The sequence below is a fragment of the Mesoplodon mirus genome, assembly GCF_964341445.2.
Source record: "Mesoplodon mirus genome assembly, chromosome: 3".
In the NCBI taxonomy this organism is placed as follows: domain Eukaryota; kingdom Metazoa; phylum Chordata; class Mammalia; order Artiodactyla; family Ziphiidae; genus Mesoplodon; species Mesoplodon mirus.
Genome location: NC_138978.1, coordinates 75,200,950 through 75,225,432, shown reverse-complemented (window position 1 = coordinate 75,225,432; position 24,483 = coordinate 75,200,950). Strand labels below are relative to the sequence as shown.

Sequence of the window (24,483 nt, the reverse complement as noted above, 5' to 3'; positions counted from 1 at the left end):
ACCTACTTAAAATAAGTTTTAAAATGTATATATAGTATTTGACAGGAAATACCTCTCGTTCCCTTGGGACATGGTCGTTCAACCATCATTCCCCTTTGTGTCTGAGGCCACCTTATCCCCCTTGCGTCTAATGCTTCACAGAATCTCTCTGGCAGGGGAAAAATATTTGTTACTGGAGGAATTTTGGTTGTAGAAGCTGCTGGAGGTGGTTTTGTCCCTTTGCTTCCTTCCTGAGATCCAGCTACAGTTGTGCTCATGGGGCCTTTCTGTGAAGCGCTTGTGGTTGATACTGTGGTTTTGAACATCTCAGCTGAAGAAGTTACTGTCACAGCTGTGGTAGGCACTAGGAAAAAAGATGAGTATGTTAATCTCAAATACACACTTGCATTCATGTGAACGTGTACACACACACACACACACACACACACACACAACCTCTACCCATCCAACTACCCCAGCACCAACAAAATGAGAAATTAATGAGAATATTCGTAGGGTGGGAGGAAGAATAAATCTCTTCATTTATTCCAATTTATTCATATTGTTGGCTAAGCGATGGCAGTTTAGGATTTACCATAGATTTTGCTCTATGACTCTAATTGTGCTAGGCTTACTTCTCAATGAAATATTTGATAATAAATTTTATGTACAATTTCATCATATATCATGTAACAGGAAATGAAGGACAGTTTCATACAGAAAATTTCAATGTACATATCAAATACATTATATAATATCAAATACATAATTTAGAAAAATCCGTTTCTTATATAAATTCATACTCTGAAACAGTAAAATTCAAAGTATCAACAAAAGTCTAACCATTACATATAATTAGGACAGCAGAAAATTTCAAATCACCCACTCTGCATCTTGTAAGAAAACAAATACTGTAACATCTTTCCACCCAGCAGCCATTCTTGCTTGAGAGATTTTTGAGCATGCCTGATTAGATCCAAACAGAAGATAAGCTAGGCATGCTTGCACTGTTTCAGTAAGGAAACATCTGAGGCTTCCACATTTTTACTTTTGAAAACACAGGTATGAAAAGGAAACTAGTTCTGGCCAGAGGTTACAATGCAATCTCAAATCAAGATAACGGGTTTGATCAAATAATGCCTAATTTGAAAACAACCCTAGATATCCTACTGACCCTTAACAGAGAGTATAAAAAGATTTAAAAATATAAAATTGGATTTAAGAGTAGACATTTTAAAAGAAAAATATTTTAAGGTTATTTTGGACTTCCAACATTACTTTTAAACTGTTAAATCCACTAGGTTAAGATAATAATGGAGCTTAATGTTTCCTTCATTAATTAACACTTAATTAATTTAAAAAAACAAAAATTCTGTCAGTAAAACTTTAATGGCATCATTTAAAATCTATTAGGTGATCACACTATAGTTTTATCAACATTTAGATTACTGGCTCTTAAGACCTTATAAATATGATGGCTTAAATTTAAATTGAGTAGAGCAAACTAAAAATAACTATTTTTTCAAATAATCTTACAAAACATTAACTTACTTTATGGCTTTTCTATACATAAGAAAAAAACTAGAACATTAAAACTCCTTGGAAAACAAATTCATATTATCACTGATAATATTAAGCTCTGGTCCATAAATAGTTTACATAATTCTGACTCTATGACAGAGTATGCTAAGTTTATCAGAAAAAGTAGTGTGCACTTGTTTCTAGTTCTTTAGTAGTGAGAAACTTGTTATCAATAAGTGCAAGACACATTTTTTAAACCCTTTTTTCATTCTATCACAAGAGAAACTTCTTAAGCAATGTTTTATTTCCAGGGCATCAGTTACTGACCATATGAGAGAAGCCTGTGTACATTAGCCAAGCATCATGCCTAGCCAGCTGCGGCAGAAACCTATTCAAACCTGTTTATCTTTTTCTGTAAAGCGCTTCCCTGACATCCTGTTAAACCTCGTAATTTTCTTTTGATTACAATGCAGCCAGGCTTTCAGTGCTTTCTCAATTAACATTTGTCAAAAGCATCACAATCTTTTGCAGAAGTGTCAAGTGAATGCTGCTGAATGAAATCTAAAAGCCGGGGGCAGGGGGATTCGGAACAAAGAGAAAAGGGCAGAGCAAAATGGTTTAGTGCTACACCTGATGTATCCCTTGACACTGTGCTAATTAGTACATATTTAATCACTGACATATGTATTAACAATACTACAATTAGTGATCTGTTTGCTGAACATCAGTAAAGATTCATAAGTGAGTGAAGGTAGGCAAAAATGACTTTTATTAAATGCACAAAATTTCATGCAACATTCTATACCCTATTTGCATGTGTCACTGATAATATATTTTCATACCTTTTTACCTTTTGTTCATCAAAAGAAGTTTAAAGGGAAGCAACACATTCTTCAAAGGTAAATCAATGAAATATTGGGGTATCATGAAAATAAACATGAACATCAACTTTAAGTGGCAAAATGAAACCCTTAGGACAACGATAAGATTTTGCAAGGCCAAAGTTTAACAACTTCAAGAAAAGCATTTTTTTCTAATGTTGAAGCTAGAAATGAAGAGGTATTTCTAAAAATTAATATTTCTTTCCTTAGGTGAAGACAGGTCGCAACAGGGCACCCCATGATGATAAAAGCTTACACTTATTCAGCATTTATGTACCAGATGCTATGCTAATCACCATTCATGGATCATCAGATCATCTTATTTAATCCTTACCACAACCCCATGAAGTAGGCACTATGATTATCTTCCTTTTACAAAAGAGAAGACTGAGCCATGGAGGAGGTTAAGCAATTTGTTCAGGTTCACTTGTCCATACTCTTAAATGTTATGATCTTACTTTTCTAGGTAAAAGATTTTCAGAGACTCTGGGAAAGTAGGGCACCCTACAAAGCAATTTGCCCTTATTTTGGAGCATTTAACTGACACTGTGTTCTGCATAAATCTTTAAAAGAAGAAAAAATGTGGGAACATAAGATACTGAAGCAATAAAAAGTTTCATAAGGAACCATATGTGGCAAAAGGCTCAAAACTCAAGAATATCCTATAAATGGTAACAGAAAACATGGCAACTCACAATAGACTTATATCATAAATCTAAACCCTACTTTACAGAGCCTGTCCCAGAGTTATCAGGTGCCATATCAAACACACAGATTAAATGACTTAACATTCTACCTACCATTTATTATTTGAGTACAGAGACGTAGAAACGGTGCCAATAATGCTAATAAACATATTTAATAGGTACCCATGAAAATTTCAACAAACACATACAGAATGGTTCAATTTACTATGACAGTATTTACTAAGAACTTGCTAATTATCACCAGCTTTTTCCTGTGTGAAAAGATTTGAAGGACAATACGGGTGGTTACTTCCCTCTTCCAAGTCCCCAAACTCACCCATTATTCACTGAATGAATTCCAGTTAGAGTAAGTCTGTAGCCTGGTAAGGCAAAACTGCAGATTTATTAAATTTACCCTTATTCGATGTCTAAAAACACTGATCATCTTTTAATTAGCATCCATTATCAGTGGGAAGATGTTTTAAGAAATATGTATTCTATGCTAAACACTTCCTAAGTAATAGACCTAAATGGCTCTCTTGATAAAAAATTTCCCTCATGTTGTTTAAGTGTCATACTTCATTATTACTCTAAGACAGATATTCAGAAACTGTCAAAACTCAAGACACAATATTTTTCGATAATGTTTGGGATAGCAAATCTGAAGACAGATTAAGTAAATATATAAATCAATTCAGATTAAGACATAGAAAAGAGTTAATATATGACTGAAATGGGATTTTTCTAAGCCCATTTTATAGAGAAAGACAGTAAAAGGGGAAAAACAGACCTAGTTCAAGGAAATGGAGCAAATTAACTATGCCGAGATCACAAAAAGCTAAGAATTTAAAGAAGAAAAGAAAGATGTATTTGAAAACATTATCAAGGCCAAGCAATAATATACTTGTGCTGTTAGGAATGAAAGGCTTGGATTTATAAATGGGGAAAAGTATTGAAGCTAATACAGTGTGAAACAGTCCACAATGAAAAATTATCCGTTTTACAGCACAATGTACACTTCAGCTATATACATGGTAGCAAAGCTAGTACATAAGACTTGCTGACAGTGGCTTACTGGTTTGACCTAAATGTATGAGCCACAATAGTTCTGCAATGCCCCATCTACATGCAGTTAGATAACAGCACATATCTTAGATGAGCGAGGCAGGAGTCTCTCTAAAAGCATTTGAAGATAAATTATAAAGAGCACGTGAATAAGAGAATACAATTCAAACATCAGCAAGAAATTTAGGTCAGATAAAACTTTTTACCACTAAGGGTTTAATAAGGGGTCAATACGAATTTTCACTTTCTGAGAATGTTTAAGAATGGTTAATTATTTTGGATAACACAACACAGCTGTAGGAATGCAGTTACCACATATGGCTAAGTTTCTCATTTTTGAAGCTGGTAACTGATTTTTCCAAAAAGCATCCAAATTATCAAAGATTCTTTCATCTGAAATGGATCAAGTTATTTACTAGAACATAAGCCACATGTGGAAAATGACATTATTACTCATCTTGTATTTTATGAAGTACTCTGTGACAAGCAGGGAGGCAATGATTCCTTGTTGAGCTGCATCTGTACTCAACTTTAGGTGCTGCCTGATTATGAATTTACATTTTTAAAATTTATTTTCTGGGCTTCCCTGGTGGCGCAGTGGTTGAGAGTCCGCCTGCCGATGCAGGGGACACGGGTTCGTGTCCCGGTCTGGGAAGATCCCCCACATGCCGCAGAGCGGCTGGGCCCATGAGCCATGGCCGCTGAGCCTGCGCGTCCGGAGCCTGTGCTCCATAACGGGAGAGGCCATAACAGTGAGAGGCTCACGTACCGCAAAAAAAAAAAAAAAAAAAAAAAAAACATTATTTTCTTTTTTTTTTCTAATGGAGGGAAAGAGATTTACTGCCACCCAAGATAAATTTAACAGCTATGAGGGTAATACAGGTTACAAAAATGATTAACACATGTACCTCCACAGTGTCAAATTTTTTCGATTACTGACCTTTTGCCTTTTACAAAGCTATAGAATAAAGGAGAAGCATAGTACTAGCATTTAGAAAAACAGCTGAGATATAGGAACCATCCCAAATTGCTAGCCTCAAGAGAAAAAAGATAGTATAAGACTATCAACAAAGATTTTTATGTCCTAACAGATTTCATTGTTGGAAGTTTAACAATGGGACATTGCTACAATTTTAACCCAACAAATTCTAGACATACATGAATTAGAGAAAAAGGGGGCTTATACTGAGTCATATGTCATTATTGCCCTTATGTTAAGAAGAAAAATCACATATTTTTGTATTCTATAACTCAAATTAGAAATTCAGTTACAAAAGGCTTCTGCTTTTGAGGTCCTAACCCTATGACAATATTTAGAACTTAGTAACATTATACCCTAAACTATGTGTGGGTATATGTAATTGTGTTTAAGTGTGTGAATGTATACTGCTTTAACAGAAGAAAAATATATTAATTTATGTTCCACCTTGTTGAAGAGATTGATTTAGTCACTTCAAAGAACATTCTGGCTCCTACAGTTTTGAAGTAACTCAATAATATGAAAATTCTAATTAACTCAGAAAATTGAAATAATTCAGATCTTTAAAACACAAATACTATTGCTCAAATAGAAAAGACATAATAAGTGCAAGCTCTATAATAATATATTAAGAGGTCATTCTTCTATCATGAGTATGAGGTAATCTTGTTTTAATGAAATATTCAAAACTTCATTTACCCTCAAAAATTGTTCACTGCAGAACTGAATTAACTTGCTAAACTAAAATATATTTCCAAAGATTTATAAAGTAATGATCCTCCATAAAGATACCTAAAGAGAATACAAATTAAAAAATGCTAGCGGATTTGTCTTCATAAATCAACACTTGGGATCATTCAGTGCTTAGTCCATGTGTAACAGTTAAAGTCACAGAAATACTGACCTAAAACAGTCACAAATTTATTGGGAAATAAAAATGTGTTATTTCACACAATGATCTAGTAAGATGTTGGATGACTCCTTCTCCTACCCAGAGAGCAGAGGCCAAAACTTCAGAATACTTATGCCTGGCATTGTACATCAAGCCTAGCAATTCTCCTGGGACTTCCTAACAAAAATTTCCTTTAACCACTGGCGCCAAGAAGTTAAAATGTCTGCACATAGATTATAATCAATTCAGAAGTCAGGTAGAAAAAACACACAAAGCTAACAGGTTTGTAGTTGGCATTACATGTTTAGCAATGAAAATCTAAACTGACCAAGGATGCTACAACTTTTTGAAACCAACATTTAAACGAAGAAATTCAGGAAAAGAAAATGGTAAAGTGTACACACTATGTGACAATTTGAAATGCCACAATATTATCATTTGCCCTTGAACTATGAAAAGGGAAAGAAAATAAATAGGAAAAAAATTAAGAAGTCTTAAAAATAAACTGTTCATAAAAGATATAAGCATTAGCAAGCAAACATTCTTACCTTGGGCAGGATCAGGTGGACCAAACTCCAGAGAATATCGTAAAATGAAGTTATTGTTCCACACGTAGAGTTGGTTATCTCTTGGATTGTAATCCACTGCAGCAATATACTGATACTGGTTGGGGAAGGGAACATCTACATATTCTCCTCGGTTTAATCGGGTATTGTAAATATAATCAATTGCATTTTTGCCTGTTTCACTCTCATTGTCTTGATAAACTGACCTGACCACATAAAGGACTCCACAGATCATAAAAGCATTTGATGCAGCTCGCTTGTCATACACAGTTTCCCACGTTGCTTCAAAGCGAAGAGTGTATGGATTCAGTTGGCTAATAACTATCATTCCATTGTTTTGTTCAGTGGCATAAATGACCCATAAGCCATTTTCATCAACTGCTAGGTCAATATCAGTTTTTCCTCCCCACCTATATGGTGAGGTATCATGATAGTTAGCATAGTTAATTATGGCCTCTCCACTCTTAATTCTAGTCCTCAAGTCAAATTTCACAATATTCCTTGTTCTTTCTTTGTTAAAGAAGACAGCACCATCATATACCACAAATCCAGTACCATCTACTCGATTTGGAAGTTTGTATGTTGTTGTTTGGCGACTGTTTTGGAAATCTTCTAAAGAAGCATATTCTATTAAAGTATCAGTACGATATGGAGTCCAGGGCATGAAATAAATTTTATCTGCAGCCTGAAGAGGGTCCTTGCACCAAGCACCTGCCTTTTGTTCAGCTTCATATATACATGGTGAATCCACAATGGCTTTCAAGGTCCCAGGGCACACAAAAACTAACAGTCACAGAGAAAAAACAAGAATTAAGCAAAGTTAAAAGACTATACAGGCAAACGCAAGTTTTAATGATCATAGATCAAAAGAGAAAAATTCACTCTATTAGCATTCAATTTTACCAGAAATTATATTTAATACAAGTACTACCTTTCTTTCCTCAAGTTACCATAATTGATGTACCAGCATACAAAGCGGCTGGGGTTTATTTTCACAAATACAAACGTAAGTTTAAGATCATTCATGATTGAGCTAACAATTTACATTTTTGCTATGTGTTTTTATCTTATAATTCGGTAATTTATGCTTTAAAACTCTGAGCTTTGTACATAAGGGTGAACAAAGTACTTTCAGACCAAACTTTGTACCCTCCCTTCCTTAGCCCACTTATAAGCTCCCAAAAGCAGAACACCAAAATTAAGCAAATAAAACAACCCCAATGTGAAGGCTTATTTAGAACGTCTATGGAACTTAGACTGAAAACAGAAGTGCTTCAATTGAAGGAACATAAATATTCGGAAAATGCAATTAGAAGCAGAGAAAAGTAAATACGAGGAAAGGAGTGATGAAACGACCAGGAGACCCTGTAACCATGGCATGCTATGGAGAGGGTTCTGGAAGCCAGGCAAGATGACACTTTAATAATAAAATATCCAAGGGTATCAGAGAAAGAGATAAAGAGTGAAAAGAAACAGAGAAAGGACAGCTCCCCCCTCGCCGACTTCAGAAATTTTACCCCATCACCAGATTTAGCGGTCATATAATTTCACTGTAAACAGTCGACTTCTTTATGAGGTGCATTTATGAGATCCTGCTGATTATATATTAATGTCAGGAGTGTTGTAGGGGAAGGGAAGAGAGAAGGTAACATCCATAAGGCACATAACAGGGAGCTGGGGTTCAAACTGTATACGTTATTTACCTTTTTGCTCCACTTCTATTTTAAGCATTGGAAGAAAAAAAAAGTGCAAGGAAAAAAGAAAAAAAGATTAAAATAAATTGACAGTCTAAGACTGAATTCGTAATAGATGCTAAATATAAGAAGAATAAGAGCTGCACTACTTTGGATAAAGAGAAACACAACAGGAAAACCTAGCAGGAGAAAAGATACTAAAGTTACATAAAAGAACATGGATCAATCATTTTAGAAGATTAAGGAGGCAATACAAATACGTTGGCATGTTGCTTCACTTAGTGTACCTGAATAAATAATGAAACTCTTCACTAATGCATGGTGTACATACTCTTGCCTTTCCCAAGTCACTCAGCATTCTTATCAAGTTTTACTTTAAATAGGTAGGCTATAGACACAAATGCATGCATAGGTGTATCATCCCCATTTATCTTATCATGCGAACTCATTATTAAGCTGACTAAAATTAGGTAAGCATAACAACAGGGAAATATATTTATAAACATGGCAACTCAATTTTGAAGCTCAGGTCAAAGCTAATGAATACTGATATTGTTACATTTTTCAAAGATACTTATGTGAGAAGAAATATAAAATTATGCATCTCAGCACGTTTCAATTTTTTTCTATTAAATTTTCTGTTTCTAGAAAAATCTATCTTAACTATAAAAAATCTGCCTCCTTTTCAGGAATATACAAGCCTCCCCCTTTACCCCAATAGTTATTTTGAAGGGTAGGCTAAGGTAGTACCTTTCTTCCCCACTAATAATTAGTAAATTTACTTATTTACATTTATATATACTTTATATTATAAAATTCTTATTAAATTCTCTATATCTCAAACTTGTAATACAAAGTCTATTTAAAAAAAGTAAGCAAAATACATACAAGGAAAAAGCAAGCACAGTAGGCAAGGAGAAAAAAGGAAGAAAGAATTATGGTTAGCTTATTATGACATTGTCTACCATCATCAATTTACACAAAAGCAAGCTAGCATGCAACAACAATCATACCAAGCATTCAAAGCAGATACCTTGATTCCACAGACCCCATAAAAGGTAAATGCTTTCATAAAACAAACCTGATTAGTAGAGTTATAGGAGAAAAAATTCCTCCCTCCAAGAAGTTTAAAGAAATGGATTATGCAGTTAGGAAGTATGCTATATAAGATTCTTGCTGGTAAATAGTATTCTAATAATTACAAACCATAAAACACTATTTTAGATTTTGTATGTAGGTTTTGAAGTATGTTGCCTGAATTTCATAAAGAGACCAGATTAATGTCTGTGATTCTCCCTCTTCCCTTATTAAAATGCATTAGGGTGTGCTAATACTGTATCTCCAAACTGACTACTCAAAGATACTGTAGTTGCACATTTCATTAAGATGGCTTAGCTTGATTAATTTTTTAAAATTATGATAATTCATCAAGATTAAATGCTGACCTCCTGAAATACCTTAGGGAGAAACATATCACACAAATATTTTTGTCATAGGAAACCTTCCACATTAAGACACCACCTCCTCCGTCCAACTTGGTCTATTTAACCATTTTCAGGAAACATACTTGCTCTATTAATGCGTAAACCTGACTACATCCAGTAAAAAGGAAATTCAGTGTTACTGACGTGGAACAATTCTTTTTTATAAACCACTGCTCCTAAAATTACTGCTCAGTGAAGAGCAATATTATACCTGCTTAGAATCAATAAAGGAAGGGCATGGTGGGAAAATGAGGATAAAATAAATCATTAGTGTTGAGTCTGCTCAGACTATCTTTATATACAGCTAGATTCTTTATTTTTAGAAAAGGATGATTATACTGAAATACATCAATTAAATGCAAAGATGGGAATAATACATTTTAAAATATGTTACGCATTTAAAACAGAACTTAAAACAAGTTCAATAAAGGATGTAGAAAATATATTTTGTTTTCCATTAATTGAAAATGGCTGGGTTTTATTATTTAATACGTTAAAATGACAGGGCAGTTACTGAGCAAAATATTAAATAGGGATGACTTCATTCAAGATTTAACTTTTATATTTATATTAAAGAAAATAAAATGGATATATATTGTATATAATCTATAATTCTAATGAAAACTGAGAAGTAACATACAAATGTAAAAGTAAAAAAAAAATTAAACTTTTGATTGATGAAGTGCGTAAAATATGGATATTCAAAAAAGACCTTACATCATGATTTTTATGACAACCCAAAGGATATATATTTGTCAAATCAGCCAAAATTCTCTCAACCGAGAAAAATATAAAAATACAATAAAATTAATGAAATTAGCATTCTTCATCACAAATATATATTGCAACTTGTCTTAAGAGACTGTATGAATTAATTCATAACAATACATTTACTATGCTATAGAACAAACATAAATACGTGACCCACTAACATCAGTGGAGGACACGGTTATTCAAGACAAGAAATCTACCCAAATAAAATAAAGCCTACATACTCTATCTGCAGTGACACACTATTTCATTTTGAATAATCTTATGCTTATTCATTAATAATGATTCAATGAATAGTAAAAGTTTTTTTCTCATAAAATAAAACTTAGCTGAATTTATGGTATAACTTTAATAACTTAATGATAATTTGAGATAAGAGGGTACAAAAATTAAAACCAAATCGCACCTGTAGGATACGGAAACTCTGATCTGATTACTCTCCTTTATCCTACAAGATCCTTATGGCTTCTTTTAAACACACATTCATTCACTTACTAATCAAATATATGTGCCTGTCTATAAACATACAAAGTTAAAAAACAACAGCATTTATAATGGACTCTGTTGAGTAAACGTATAAAATTTTCAGAGATCATGGAAAATTTCTAAATTTTTTTTTAATTAAGTGGAAACAGTTTGGGATGGATATGCTTCTGAAGAATTTGCTCTGGATAGAAACTGGCATAAAGCCAGGTGGTAACAGACACATAATAAATGTTATCTGACAGTGACAGTTTTTATCAATTAAGTGTAAAAGGAGTATGCAAACACTACAAAGTACCAAAATACTATTAAAACAAGGGAAAATTGAAAGCTAGACGCTTAAAATAAAAACAAGAGATGGTTATAAAGGACAGAAGCATAAAGAAACAAAAGGAGAGGATAATGGGGAAAAGAGATTATGAAGATACACAGTCCTAAATAAGATCAGAACAATCTAAAAAGATCCTTTGCATTAATTTTAATATTAGTGAACATCATGCAATTTATAGTGTGTCACTACTGAACAGTATATAGGAATTGTAATTACTTCTACTCTTTAGCAAGGAGTAGTTTAAAAAAGCCATAGACTTATTTCTGTCTCGTGCAAACATCTAGAAAGGTAACAGCAAATTAATTACTGGGTTTTTTTTTTTTAAGGACAAAAACTAAAAAGAACAAATACTTCTCTGAGTATTGCTATTTGCAAGTTTATTACACAGTGTACATTACTTCTGGAGAACTGAAAAAGTAAATTTTGAAAGTTAGATGTTCCAGAAGATATCCACATTTTCCTTTCTTAAACAGCGCAAGAAATAACTTAAAAGTCTGAAAATAATATATTCTTAACACTGTTCTTGATCTATGGACTAGATTACAGGAACTGGCTCCAGAAAGACATAATTCTTGGCAGCTCTGACTGATTCCACTGTTTGGGAATGGATGCTGTATTCCTTTTCTAATTTGAGGACAGAAACCATACTAAATTCAACTGCAAGTGACTTTATGGAACAAAACTTTGGTTAGCTCAAAAGAATACAATGTTCCTCCAGTGGCAAAGGAGAATGATTATGTAAGCCACCAACACTACACACAGGAGAAACGATATAAAGATCAGTGCACTCAGTAGGCTTCCAATCCTTCAAATGGTATAGAAAATACTGAAAACATAAAAAGCCTCCATTTCACAGTAACACAACACAGAGCAGGGATGAAAAGATAATCTGTGTTTGGCCTTTAACTGATACCCCACAAAAAGCCAATTTATCAAAACTGCAGGCAGAGAAGACAGAGACGACAGTGCCTTCACAGGATGTGTAAGTATGTATTACAACCATACTGGGCATAGTATATCTATCTAAAATCAGCTCTTTGGTTTCAGAAATATTGATAGTTTGAATATATGAATCTATCAGAGCTAGTGATCTGGTTTTTGAGCTTCTGGAAAAAGCAATTTCATTATTAGTTTGAGTCCATCTTTTTTTAAGGAGGGAAGTCCTCTAAAGCAAATCATAAAATTGCTGCTAAAGAGTTTTAAATTCAAATGCCTGTGAATTAAGGTGGCATGACATGTTTATCCAATTTAAGAAGTAAAGAAGTCAAGAACGAAACCAAATTACCTGATGAAAATTAAGTAATCTTTTTAATTGTCTAAAATGTTTTTTTCCTGTTGAAAATACAGAATCCAATTCATAAGTATGAATTCTGAGATTAGGAGGAAAACTACACAGAATTACAGAATTAGCTGAAGCCTACTTACGAAGTTTCCAACTGAATTTTAAATATTCCTCTAAAGGATAATAACTAAAAATGGATGTTGCAAATTAAAAATATGTGCAAGGCTTTGTTACGTTTGTTTTATTTAGCATTAAGATTTAGTCACTGAATCTGGTAAAGGAATACTCTGTTAAGGACAAGGGGCAAAAAGGAAAGCACTTGCCTCAGTTACTGCAATGGTAGCTTTCACCAGGCATTAAAGTTACCACAACAGCAGGTAGCCATTCAAGTAGCTCACGATTAAAACCGAAGTCAATTCCTTCTTTAGAAAACTGTGAGCCAAACCAATTTGTCAGCAACTGGTATTGGGCAAAAGTACAGATTTCTATCTGCCCTATTGAATAGCTAATTCAAGTTTGTTTTCTGGAAAAACACTAGCCTTAAAAGCCAAACACTTAAGAACACAGACAGACACTTGGCCAGCATCACACTATGGCTTCCTTCCACATTTCATGAAACTAATTGGAGGCCCGAGTCTGTTAGTGCTCTGCATGCATAATAGTTTTGTAGGCCATAAACATATGCTTCTTTCACATGTGTCCTCTTTCAGCATCAACGAGGAATGCTGTAGAAAGTGAAAAATACAAGCTTCATACTTACTGTAAGGGACACATTCATATTGGACCTCAAGATATTTGTATGTTCCAGGACATGGATCAGGAAATACATCTGACCCAGTAACTACTATACACTGTGTTCGATTGTTGCACCTGGAAAACAAAACAAATCAAACTTGTGTAACAATAATGTATTTGTTTATTTTTACTAAAGAAATATAATAGAGAACTGATCCACATTTTCTTCAAGCAACTAGTACCATAAATTAAAAAATTCAACTGATATTAGGTTGCTGTAAAGAATTACAAAAGTCCTATTTTCTTTATGTTGTAATATTTCTGTATCATGGGTCACACTGAATTTTAACTGGAAATAAAAAGAAAATCACTAACAGTTCTCTCTTCTTTTAGTATACATTTTAATTGGAATTTTTGACATGTTCAACATGTACTAAAAAAAAGAAACTTACCTGAATACTCACCATATTTAAGAATTAAAATTTACTTTAAAATGGTACTGAACAAGAATGGAACTGAACAAAACAGAGTCATAAACTGAATAGCTTGAAACTAAATTTTGACAACATACTGAAACAAAGGAAGAGCCAGGTTTTAAGCTTATCCTCTAAATCCCGTTTTGCGTTAAGCGTTCTATTACAGGTACTTATACACTCTTGAATACCAGATACCAAGCTAATTGATCACACCTTCCGTGCTATGGCCTGCATAAATGACAGAATGAATTTAAAGCATTTAGCATAGTGTGTGGTACATAATAGTGAGTGTCTAAGCATTGTGTTACACTTACTATTTTCATAGAGCAATATGCTTATACTATCAACATGATATGACTATGAATTAGGTTTTTCTAAAACACTAAAAAGAATGTCACTAACATGATGCCTAGAATGTCCTATTTATTCCTGTTGGAAGTATTTTCTTATTTTTGTGTTGTCGTTAATTCATTGTCATTGAGATTATTAGAATTAAGCTAGAATTCCAGGCAAGATGATATTTATTTGAGTTCTATGAATTTGTCCAAATGATCCTGTTATAAGCTATATAAAGGCAAGAACCATTTCCTTTATATTTAACTTGATTACAACCCAATGGAATGTAATATTTTCAGGGTTATTATTGTATTTTCTGCTAGTATATAAATTAGGAAGACAAAGCAAGCAGAGTAAGAGCATTTTAACGAAATTTACTTGATAATTTGGATACCAGACATTCTATAGTACATTAAATAACTAGACTATAGCATGGCAAATAAAGAATGAAAAAGTAGCCCAGTTTTTAGCACAACTAATTCACGGAGGGTGGAAGGAAAACTGTGTTAGAGAGGGGTAGGTATGTAAGTCATGCACCTTAGAGCCACTTCAACTCAAACCAGGTTGATTCTTCCCTGTTGAGCAGCAAGACCTGAAAACTTCTACAGGACCAAACAGGTAAATTTTATAGGTCAAGGTATAATAAATGAACTTCAAATGGACATTTTAAATATTAAATAAATTATAACTAAAATTGTACAAATATTAAACTAATAACTTTTATCATAATCTGTAATACCTTATGCCATATTTTTAAACATACCATATAAAATAATTTTCAAAAGCACAGATAATGTAAACAATGCAGTGTCACATTCTTATGCAACATCACGTTTTACTCCCCTTATTCCGTATTTCTCTTAAATGGGTTCAATCATTTATAAAAATTTGCCAATGGTTCTCCATTTAGTGTAAATGAATTATTTTAACATGAATAGTGGAACAAATTTTATATCCTAAAATTTTAAACAGCAAATGGATTTAAGATTTCTCAGCAGACCAACATCTATTGTTTGAACTAATGTTTTATTTTCTTCTTATATTTTACAGTAACAAGAGTTCAATGCTTCTTTTTAAAGTTTCTTGATCTCAGGAATTCTCAACTACTAACCTGGTCCCCATCAAAAATTAAAAACTTTAATTTCCTTGCTTGTACTTATTCATACCTACAAAGATCGTCCCTTTATCTCACCCTCACACTTCTCAGAAACAAAGAAATCTAAACTCCTATGAGTTAGATATCCCTTTCATACACTCCTTCTATATATATTTTATAGCCACTAACGAAGCTCTGCCATGTTGTAAATGGTTTTAATATTTATTCAAAATGTATTCATGGTAGAAATCCCATAAAACAACAATTCCACTCGTGAGTAAACTTTTCATATACTTCATCACCCTTCCCTTCCCATTGGAGCCTCCCTCCCCACCAAACCAGGAACAGGTGAGAGAGAAAGGGGACTGTACTCAAGGTTGAAACAGATCAAGAGCACGAAGGACTTTGGACCAAGGTGAAGAAGGAAGTTGCTCAAAGGATTTGGAAATTTATATCGTTTTTTCAAAACTAAAGAACATACTGATGATTTTCCAGGTTTCTTCCCACTGTGAGATCAGATAAATATGACTTTAAAATGGGATTTGAAATGTCTTTTAGTCAATGTCACAGTATGTTGGCAGGAAGTATACAAGGGATAAGTAGTCCTGTTTTCATTATATTTTGTTTAAAAGAAGACAAACACCATAAAATGAAAAATAACTGCTCATATTTACTTTTTCTGAACAACTCTGCATTAGTCACCTGACCACAATTACAAGTTCAAATTAATGTCAAAAGCAATTATAATAATTTATATCAACCATGTAATTTTAAAAATTTCTTTTAATAATCCCATTGTACAATGCATTCACTCTAAGACAGCAGAAAGTATTAATTTTAGGTCTGTGTGCTTAAGTAAAATTGAAGGTAAAGAAACTTAATGGAGTTCCTGCAAATACAATTATATAGATTTCTAGAATTCATGGCCTCTCAAGATGTCAAAAAGGTTCATTTTATATATCAGAAGTGCAAAAAATTAATCTTGAGGAAAAAAAGGAATTTGGGTGCTAAAATAGTAAAGGGTCAGCAAGAAGAGGAACACAAAGGTATAAGAATATCAGATTTGCATACTAGTATCTTGATTCATGGATAAGAAAACCTAAAATTTTAGAGGACCAAATGATGGAAATTATTAAAAATACAGACCATGTAAATTCCTTTATGCAAGTAGCCTTAAGTTTCCAAATACAGAAAGTGTGAGGAAACTAGGGAAAAGGAAATACCCAATGTGAGCTTTTAGTACTAAGAAAAATCTGAAAATTCCTTAACCAATACACTGTTGGTTAAGGCTATAAAACTGTAAACTGCTATCATTCAAGATGATAGGGAAAGAGAAAGCAATTAGCCACAGAAGCAAAGTAAATTCCCACCAACTGCTCAGCTTCAAGTTTTCACTCTAATGAAAATAAAAAGTCACAACTAAGCCAAGACAGGAAAGGCATTCAGTTGTTAGCATTCTCAGCCCTAAGCGCAGCTCCCCTCATGAGTTTCTCTCTCTTCCTCCAGAAAAAAAGATTTATCAGTTAAGGTATGGTTACATTAACAATTAAAGTATCAGTATATTTTAGTAATACCATGTGGATTCATGGTGTTAAAAATTTATAATTTTCCTAAATGTGAAAAATAAAAATTCAGTATAAATGAGAATAAGGCAGAAAAGGATAAATAGGGTTTTTTAAGTAGGTGGACCTTTAATTATGACTTGAAGGAAATGCAATTACTGTTCATTATAAAGAAACACTTCAACTTTTAAATAATTGATGTTATTTTATTTGGTGTTTGTAAGGCTGCACAGATGAGTGAGGATAGTTAAAGCACGGGTTCTCAAAATGTGGTCCTCAGGCCAGCAGCCCCAGCATCAACTGGGAACTTGTTAGAAATTCATTCTCAGGTCGCACCCAAGGCCAACAGCCTCAGAAACTCTGGAGGCTAGTACCCAGCAATCTGTGTTTTAACTAGCTCTGCTGATGATTCTGATTTATGAGGACCACTGGGTTAGAGACAGGTTTAGGTACTTTAGTAAAGAATAAATTATATGTGAGAACACATGCTTTTACTCTATAAAGCTTAATAAAATACAAGTGAAATAGAAAAGCATTTAGTGATGACTATGATTTATGCAGCAAGTACATAACACAGCTTACATTGTTAACATATCTTCTTTTGCTAATTTTAATCATAAGAATCAAGGGTTTTAGTTGCTCTAATGTTGAGCCAGCAGGCTAGTTATTTATAAATTCCTAACCTAAATAAGTACAATTTCTAAGTACATGTATACATCACATGTAAGCCCATTTTCAACAACAGAAGGAAAGTATAATCTTTTCCTAGCTAATGAAAATATCTAACACTAAACAAATCTGGAAATAAAATTTTGGCAATCTGTAAAAATATACTGTGTTCCCTAGAAGGAAGGTATCATTAAAAATAACAAACCAAAACAAGATCCACTATAATTACTGCAAATTTTTCTACAGTCAACCTTTGACTTATTTATTCAAATACATTTTAATAAAGTGGCTCAACTATAGGAAAACATTATACTATACAATTGTTTTTAGAAAGAACTCAAGGGACATAAAGGCAACCCTTGCAAAAATTTACTTCTAAGCAATTTCTGGGATATAATGTATGATGTAATACCACCTACTAAGTTAATGTAAAACTACATACACACTCAGTCTCAGATCTAAGCGTATGATCATTTTTAATATTCTAACCACATTTCCAAAAATTTCCAAGTTGGCATGTGTAGATAAAAGGCTAAACATTATTTTATATCGTTGGTTTAAAAGCACTATTAAAAAAATCACCTATATGTTATTTCTATACATTATTTTAGGTTGCAACTTTCTCTCATATTAAATATTTCTTCCTCTAATTTTCTAATTTAAATATTGCCAAGAAAAATGTGTAATTGATAAAAATGCATTTTACAAATGTATATTATCATTAATTTACATACTACTATATGGAAATTATGTATAAATTATCATGCACAGATTAAACAGCAGAATTTGAAGAAACATTATCTTCTTATTTAGGGGACAGTAGTGCTTCATCACTAATGAAATATTAATAATGCAAACAAACTATTAATATGCTGCTTTTCCTTCATCTTTTAAAACTGTAAATGAAAGAAGGAACAATGCATATGTTATTATAAGCTGAGAATAAGCTGTATGAAATCACCAGCACAGCATATCGTTTGACTCTGTTCAGAAGCAAAATTATTTGCTAACTGGGGAGATAAGTGTTTAAAAGCAGAGGCTTTAGAATAAAAAAGAATTGGGGTTTTAGTTCCAGCCCTGCTGCTTACTTCACTGTGAGTCCATAAGCAACATATTAAACCTTTCAACCTTAGCTTTCTCATCTGTAAACCATAATACCCTCTTTAGAAGTTTGTCGTTAAGGTTAAATAAGATAATGCAGGCAAACTCTCTGCACAATCCCTTAACAAATATGAATTACCAACAACAACAAAAACATCAGTAATAAGAGTATTACTCCTTTATATGAGATGGACATAGATTTTCAAATCTTAAAAGGGGCAGAACATCTTTTGTTCTTCCGGAGTATTCCCTGTATTCCCCATATGATTTCCTATGTACAGCTTTAAAAACAGGCTGAAGTATTCATGAAAATTTGTTTCCTTTCCAACTCTAATTCTGAATTGTACAATGCCCAACAAATTGCTTTTACTCTTCTTTTGATTACCTTACACTCATTATTACACTTTACCAAGTGCAAAGTATGGAGATGAGATTCCATGTGTAATCTATTGTGAGAGGTGTTTTAATCAATAGTCTTGTTCTGCTGATTAAGCAGGGGCTTCTGTTTTGGCAAGATAACATTAGTTTCTCCAGTCATGCTCCAAAAACCATTGGGAATCTTCAACAGATCATTAGATATGCTATAATAAAGCTTTGGTACATTCTTTTTTCTTCCTTAAATTACTTCTTCACTGTCCCATCTTTCCTCATCTCGGTGGCACTGCATTATTATTGCATCTCCCCTGAAACTTGCACTAGAGCTATGTCTCCAGGCCATAGGATGCCATTTTCAATTGAAGCTTCTGCTTGAAAATATAAATTAAGAAAATTTCATTATCTCCTGCCAGGGGCCATTATTCACCACAGTTCTAAGGAAGATTAAAAATGCAAAATCTACCAACTTGAACAAATGCTCCAGCATTCAACAGAAAAGCCTAGTATATCATGATAGAAACTAAAAATTAATGTTTGCTGGAATTTGGAGTCATCCTCTACAATTAGTCCAATTCTTTATTGAGAATGTCTGTTCAGTGAAGACTGCATCAATAATTTCAGTCTCTTAGTGGCATCTGTTATTTTTTAAATTTAATTATAAAATACTAGCAATAACAGGTCTGTTTCTTTCCTGAGCTACCTTCTGTCTTAGTTAAAACTGCTTACTTTTTGGAGATGAAATAAATGTTTTCAAGGTACTAGGGAAACATGTAATGATATCCCTTTCCAAAATGCCAAATATAAACAGAACATTCACAGGGGTACTGTGGAAGTTTAAAACCACATCCACATGGGGAACTATATCTTCTAACTGAATAGAACATCTACAGTTGATGTTATAAACCCATTCTCTAACTAATGGACTAGAAATGATATTCATTCTTGAGCCTCAATTACCAAAAAAAAAAAAATCATATGTCAATAATTTTATTCTCTTCAAGTACACAAATTTTTTAAATTTAGAAACATTAGCACAGAGGGTAAAAAAGAAAAAGGAAAATATAGAAAAAAGGTCACTGTCAACCTATACATTTTTATTGGAGGTGACTATATGCCTGGCACACAACAGGAATTCAGCAGTTGTTTTTGAATGAATGAAATAACGATGAATGGTTAACCTGACTACTGCTGCTTGTAAATAAACAGTTATTAGAAAATAAATATCAGACGTCCAATTCTGCTTCAATCAGCTGTACCTGATTCTCAGATAATTCTGTCAATTTGGAAGCAGTTTTGTATCATGAAAGCCAATAATACAACAGTAAGGAGACAGATCTATTTAAGGGGTGGAGGAAAAAGTACCCTTTAGCTTCCAAATAACTTTTTCATGCACTAACAATTCCAAATGACCAAGGAATGAATGCAGTACTCTAGGCACTAGAACCCCTGTCTTTTTTTAGTCCAAATTTACAATAAATTTTTATACACATAGTAGATTATCTTAAAACATGAATAGTTAAGTTCCTAAGTAAATTTGCTCAAACAAAGTAACCAAATAAACTGGAGGGATAAAAAGAAGTTATACTCCAAGATACAAGGTTACAATCATCTTCACAGATGAAAGAGGGAAACTGAGTTGAATGTTAAATCAAGCCTTTTTTAAAACTGTGTAATGAAATCCCCTTTTATCATCTAAACTTCCATTCTGTAGAGCTAAGGAAAGTGGGTCCTACATTTTAAAAATATTTATTAATGATGATTTGTAAGCCTAACTAATTGCTAGGTAAACATAACATCAGGAAGCTAAATGATGTGTAATTAATGTGGTAAAAAAGAGGTGTTCTAAAGTAATGTTCCCATTTGTCACATAACTATGTTCTCATAATTTATTTAATAATTTGTGTATTGTAGAAGATTTCTATTCATCATATAGTATTTAATTCTTTAGGCATGTTAGGATATTATACTCTAAGCATTATAATATTGTATTATTTAAAGTGTTTTAAAATCCTTGAAACAAAGTTGAATTATTGAACTAAAGTTGCTACTCGAAATCTCTAGGAAAATACACTTGAGTACTGATACACGCATGGATACATAATTTGGAAAAAAATAAATAATATTAATTTTATTCCATTCAGTTTCGTATATACTGGTGTTTTCAAAAATTTGAAATATAGTTCTAATTTTTTAAAAATTGCAACTGTAATTAAATCTTTACAACTGTATTTGAAAAGAGTATAGAAAAAGTCAATTTATTATTTAAATAACTATAAGCAAGAATACAAAATCTCTGTCTGGACTACTGATATATAAACATAAAACTATTTGACTGAAAAAGTGTATAGTATGTAACAAATAGAAAGCCAAAAAAGTAAGTATCAGTTAACCTACAGCAAATCAACAAAAGTTTGAAATAAAATCCTGCGTAGGCTCATATGCAGAAGGTTGTCGTCATTCTAGTTTTCAGTATGTTGAAAACAGGAAAAACATGAAAGTGATACCTTCCATAATCATTTTGTGTCAGGAATTAAAACCACAAAGTATGCATACTTTAATATTTATAGTTAAATTGGCATCTTAGAAACTCAAAAAAAATCTCAAAAATTCCACGTTAATTACTAAAATTAGGACTTTGAAACGACGATGCTGATTTTCTAAAAACAACTTTCTATGTTTTAGAAACCTTTGAAATTCCTTGCAGTTTTTACTGGACCTTGGGGTCAGTTTAATGCAAATTAGGCTGGACTCACTCAGAGCCTTATTAATCCAGTACAAAATCTCTTGTTTGCAGAAATGCACATTCAACATAAATGTACTTGCTTTTATTAGCAAAATAAGAAATATTTATTTACAAAGCATGCCACTGAGACTAAATTTCATTCACAGGGTCATCAGGTCTAACTACTTAATGAAAGGAACAAGATAATTCAAGTGGGGATAAAAGCTATAAAATTTTGAAATACTTTAAAAATATTGCTTCTGAGTCCAAATTTTCAAGACCTCTGCTTTTAATAATTTAAAAAATTATTATGACCTGTATCAATTAGGAGCAATTATTTTAAAAAATGTTAACCTACTACAGTTTGCACTTGCAGAAACTATCACATTTTTAACAAGGGAAATGGGATATCACTATGGGATGCCCTAGTTAGATTAAATTAGCAAGAAACTTGCTACCAGACCATATAAAAGACACACCATAATAAGACATGACCTTTCAGAGCCTTGGAGCCAATCTGTGATGCTTTTCCTTCCTATAACCCTTGCTAATTATCTGCAAAGTTTCAGACCCTTTTGTCGTGGGTTATTTTTCTTCAAATTGTGAGGAGAATTTTGGTTTCTAAATATTTAATTAGTCTTGTTATGATATTAGAATTGTACATGCCAAGCATTTTGATTTTCATACTCTATTCCTTCTAATTATCCTCAGATTTAGATTGGTCATCCCAAGTCTTTTCCTTTTGTAATTATTTACTTCTTAAAGATCATTCTGTGAAGAAATATGTTCACCCTTATGGCTCTTCTTTTCCACAAATGGCTTTTCTGGTCCATTAATTACCCGCTTAGAAGATCAGAGTTTGAAATAATGTAAAAGAACCTGCAACTAAAAGGGGTTTTACAGTGCAAAACTGAGTAAACTAGATTTTTGTTGTTGCTATTTTAAATTCACCTTAAAGATAACTCCCTTGGTTTAGATGTGATTTTGACAAACAGGAAAATTATGCCATAAATATTTTTTTTCTGCCTCCCAAGATGTTTCATGGGATGTCATTTAGTCAGTATTATAAATCTCTGCCTATAAAAGAAATGCATCTCTAGTCTAATTGACAGCTAATATAATTTCCTCTTTTACAGACCTCACTTTGATTATAGCACAGCAATGAATGTTCACAGAACTTCCTATGTAATCAAAATGAAAGCATAGACATAAAATCATAAGACTTTTGGTGATGTAGCTTTTAAAAATTTACCAACTATGCAAAAGTTAAGACAAAGTACAACTTCCTGTTAAAGTACTTATTCAATTAAGGAATTTTTTTTTCATTTTTTATTAAAATGACAACGTTCTATAAGTGCTTGGGTTTTTTAACCAAGAGGCAAGAAAGCACAGCTATTCTTTACCCAAAATGAATTCTTTCAGTATGAAATCTTTCATGACTTTTAGTACTATTATTTCCTCATCAAACTTGTTTTTCAGTTAAGTGTACTTTTCTTATTATTACTTTTGTTTTACAGTAATTTATTTTCCTCATGCAACTTGTAAATATTTTGGTAGTAAAATATGTGACATAATTTATAAACAAGCACATAGGAATGCTTTGTGTAAAAGGGGATGTGAAAGGACAAGTGAGCAGTATCTTAATAGTATGAGCAAGTGAGCAATATCTTAATAGTATTCATACTATGAATACTATGAACTTAATAGTATAAATTAATGTTGGAGGAGAGGGAAATACATAGAGTTAATGGTCGATAAAGTGAAAACTCTCATTCGGAAAACAAAATGCTATGCAATTATTCTGCAAGTCATGAATCTTTTTTTATTAATTATCTGATATTAACTTTGTGCCTCATAAAAACCACTATCTATCTGTGTTTCCTTATGTTGTTCTTTCTAACTTAAAAAGATGTATCTGAACTGGATTCCCACGGAAACTACTGTCAATACACTTCTTGAACGATTTCTTCTTAATTAAGAAAGAAGAAATTAATCATATTCTGCTTTGTGGCTCTCTTCTATATTTTGCATAAAATTGTTATTTAACTCATCAAGTATTTTCCTTGTTAAAATTAAGCTGTAAACTCCTTGCGTTTTTGTTTATATTCTTTTCCAAACACCCCAAAGAGTGCTAAGCACTTCATCGTAACAGGTCTCATACCATGAATGCCTTTAGTTGTTTCTAGGACCCTAATCTTACCTCTCCAGTTAGATGTTGTTAGGCTTCTTTTAAATTCCTTGGAATGCCTAGTCCTATTTAGGGAAAGAAGTGCTCATTCAATAAATACTTCCTAAATTGGAATTCTCATTCTTCTATATTTTATTGAGGGTTTTTTAATTGAAGGAACAACTCAAAATGTCCTGTTGATACATACCACTGTTTCCCTTAATAAAAACTGCAGAAATTTTGTACAGATGTTTGCCTAACTGTTCTGTAAGACAAGAGATGAGAAACAATAAAGGCAAAAGACTGGAACCACAGACTCTTGGGATACTCTTAGCAGTAGAGCAGGTGTGGCAGGCTAAAAATAATCCTTAATACCCATTATCTGAATATAAATAACCAAATCTATCAGAAAATTATAAAGAGGTGGATATTCTGTGGTTCATACACTCTCAAAATTAATGGAGTCTCACTTGACGATAAATACATGGCAAATTTCACTGGCTTACTTCTGATAAATCAGAACTAATCTTTAATCGTGACAAAATATTCATAATCTAATCCTTTTATCAAACTATCACTGCAGGAGTCTCATGTGTTTGCACAATTAAAAACCCCATGTTAGCTGTATAT

The 24,483-nt window shown here is 32.6% G+C and overlaps 1 protein-coding gene across 11 annotated transcripts in view; it reads right to left on the bottom strand.

Moving 5' to 3' along the window:
- The window catches only part of ADGRL2 (adhesion G protein-coupled receptor L2), a 180,412-nt gene that overhangs the window by 40,812 nt on the left and 115,117 nt on the right, over positions 1 to 24,483 (bottom strand). For all 11 annotated transcript variants that reach the window (XM_082613693.1, XM_082613688.1, XM_082613685.1 and 8 more), the window contains 3 exons: positions 13,375 to 13,484; positions 6,552 to 7,352; positions 53 to 343 (listed from right to left, as the gene is read on the bottom strand). In XM_082613693.1, the coding sequence (XP_082469819.1) occupies positions 53 to 343; positions 6,552 to 7,352; positions 13,375 to 13,484 (1,202 nt within the window). The remainder of the gene's footprint in view (positions 1 to 52; positions 344 to 6,551; positions 7,353 to 13,374; positions 13,485 to 24,483) is intronic.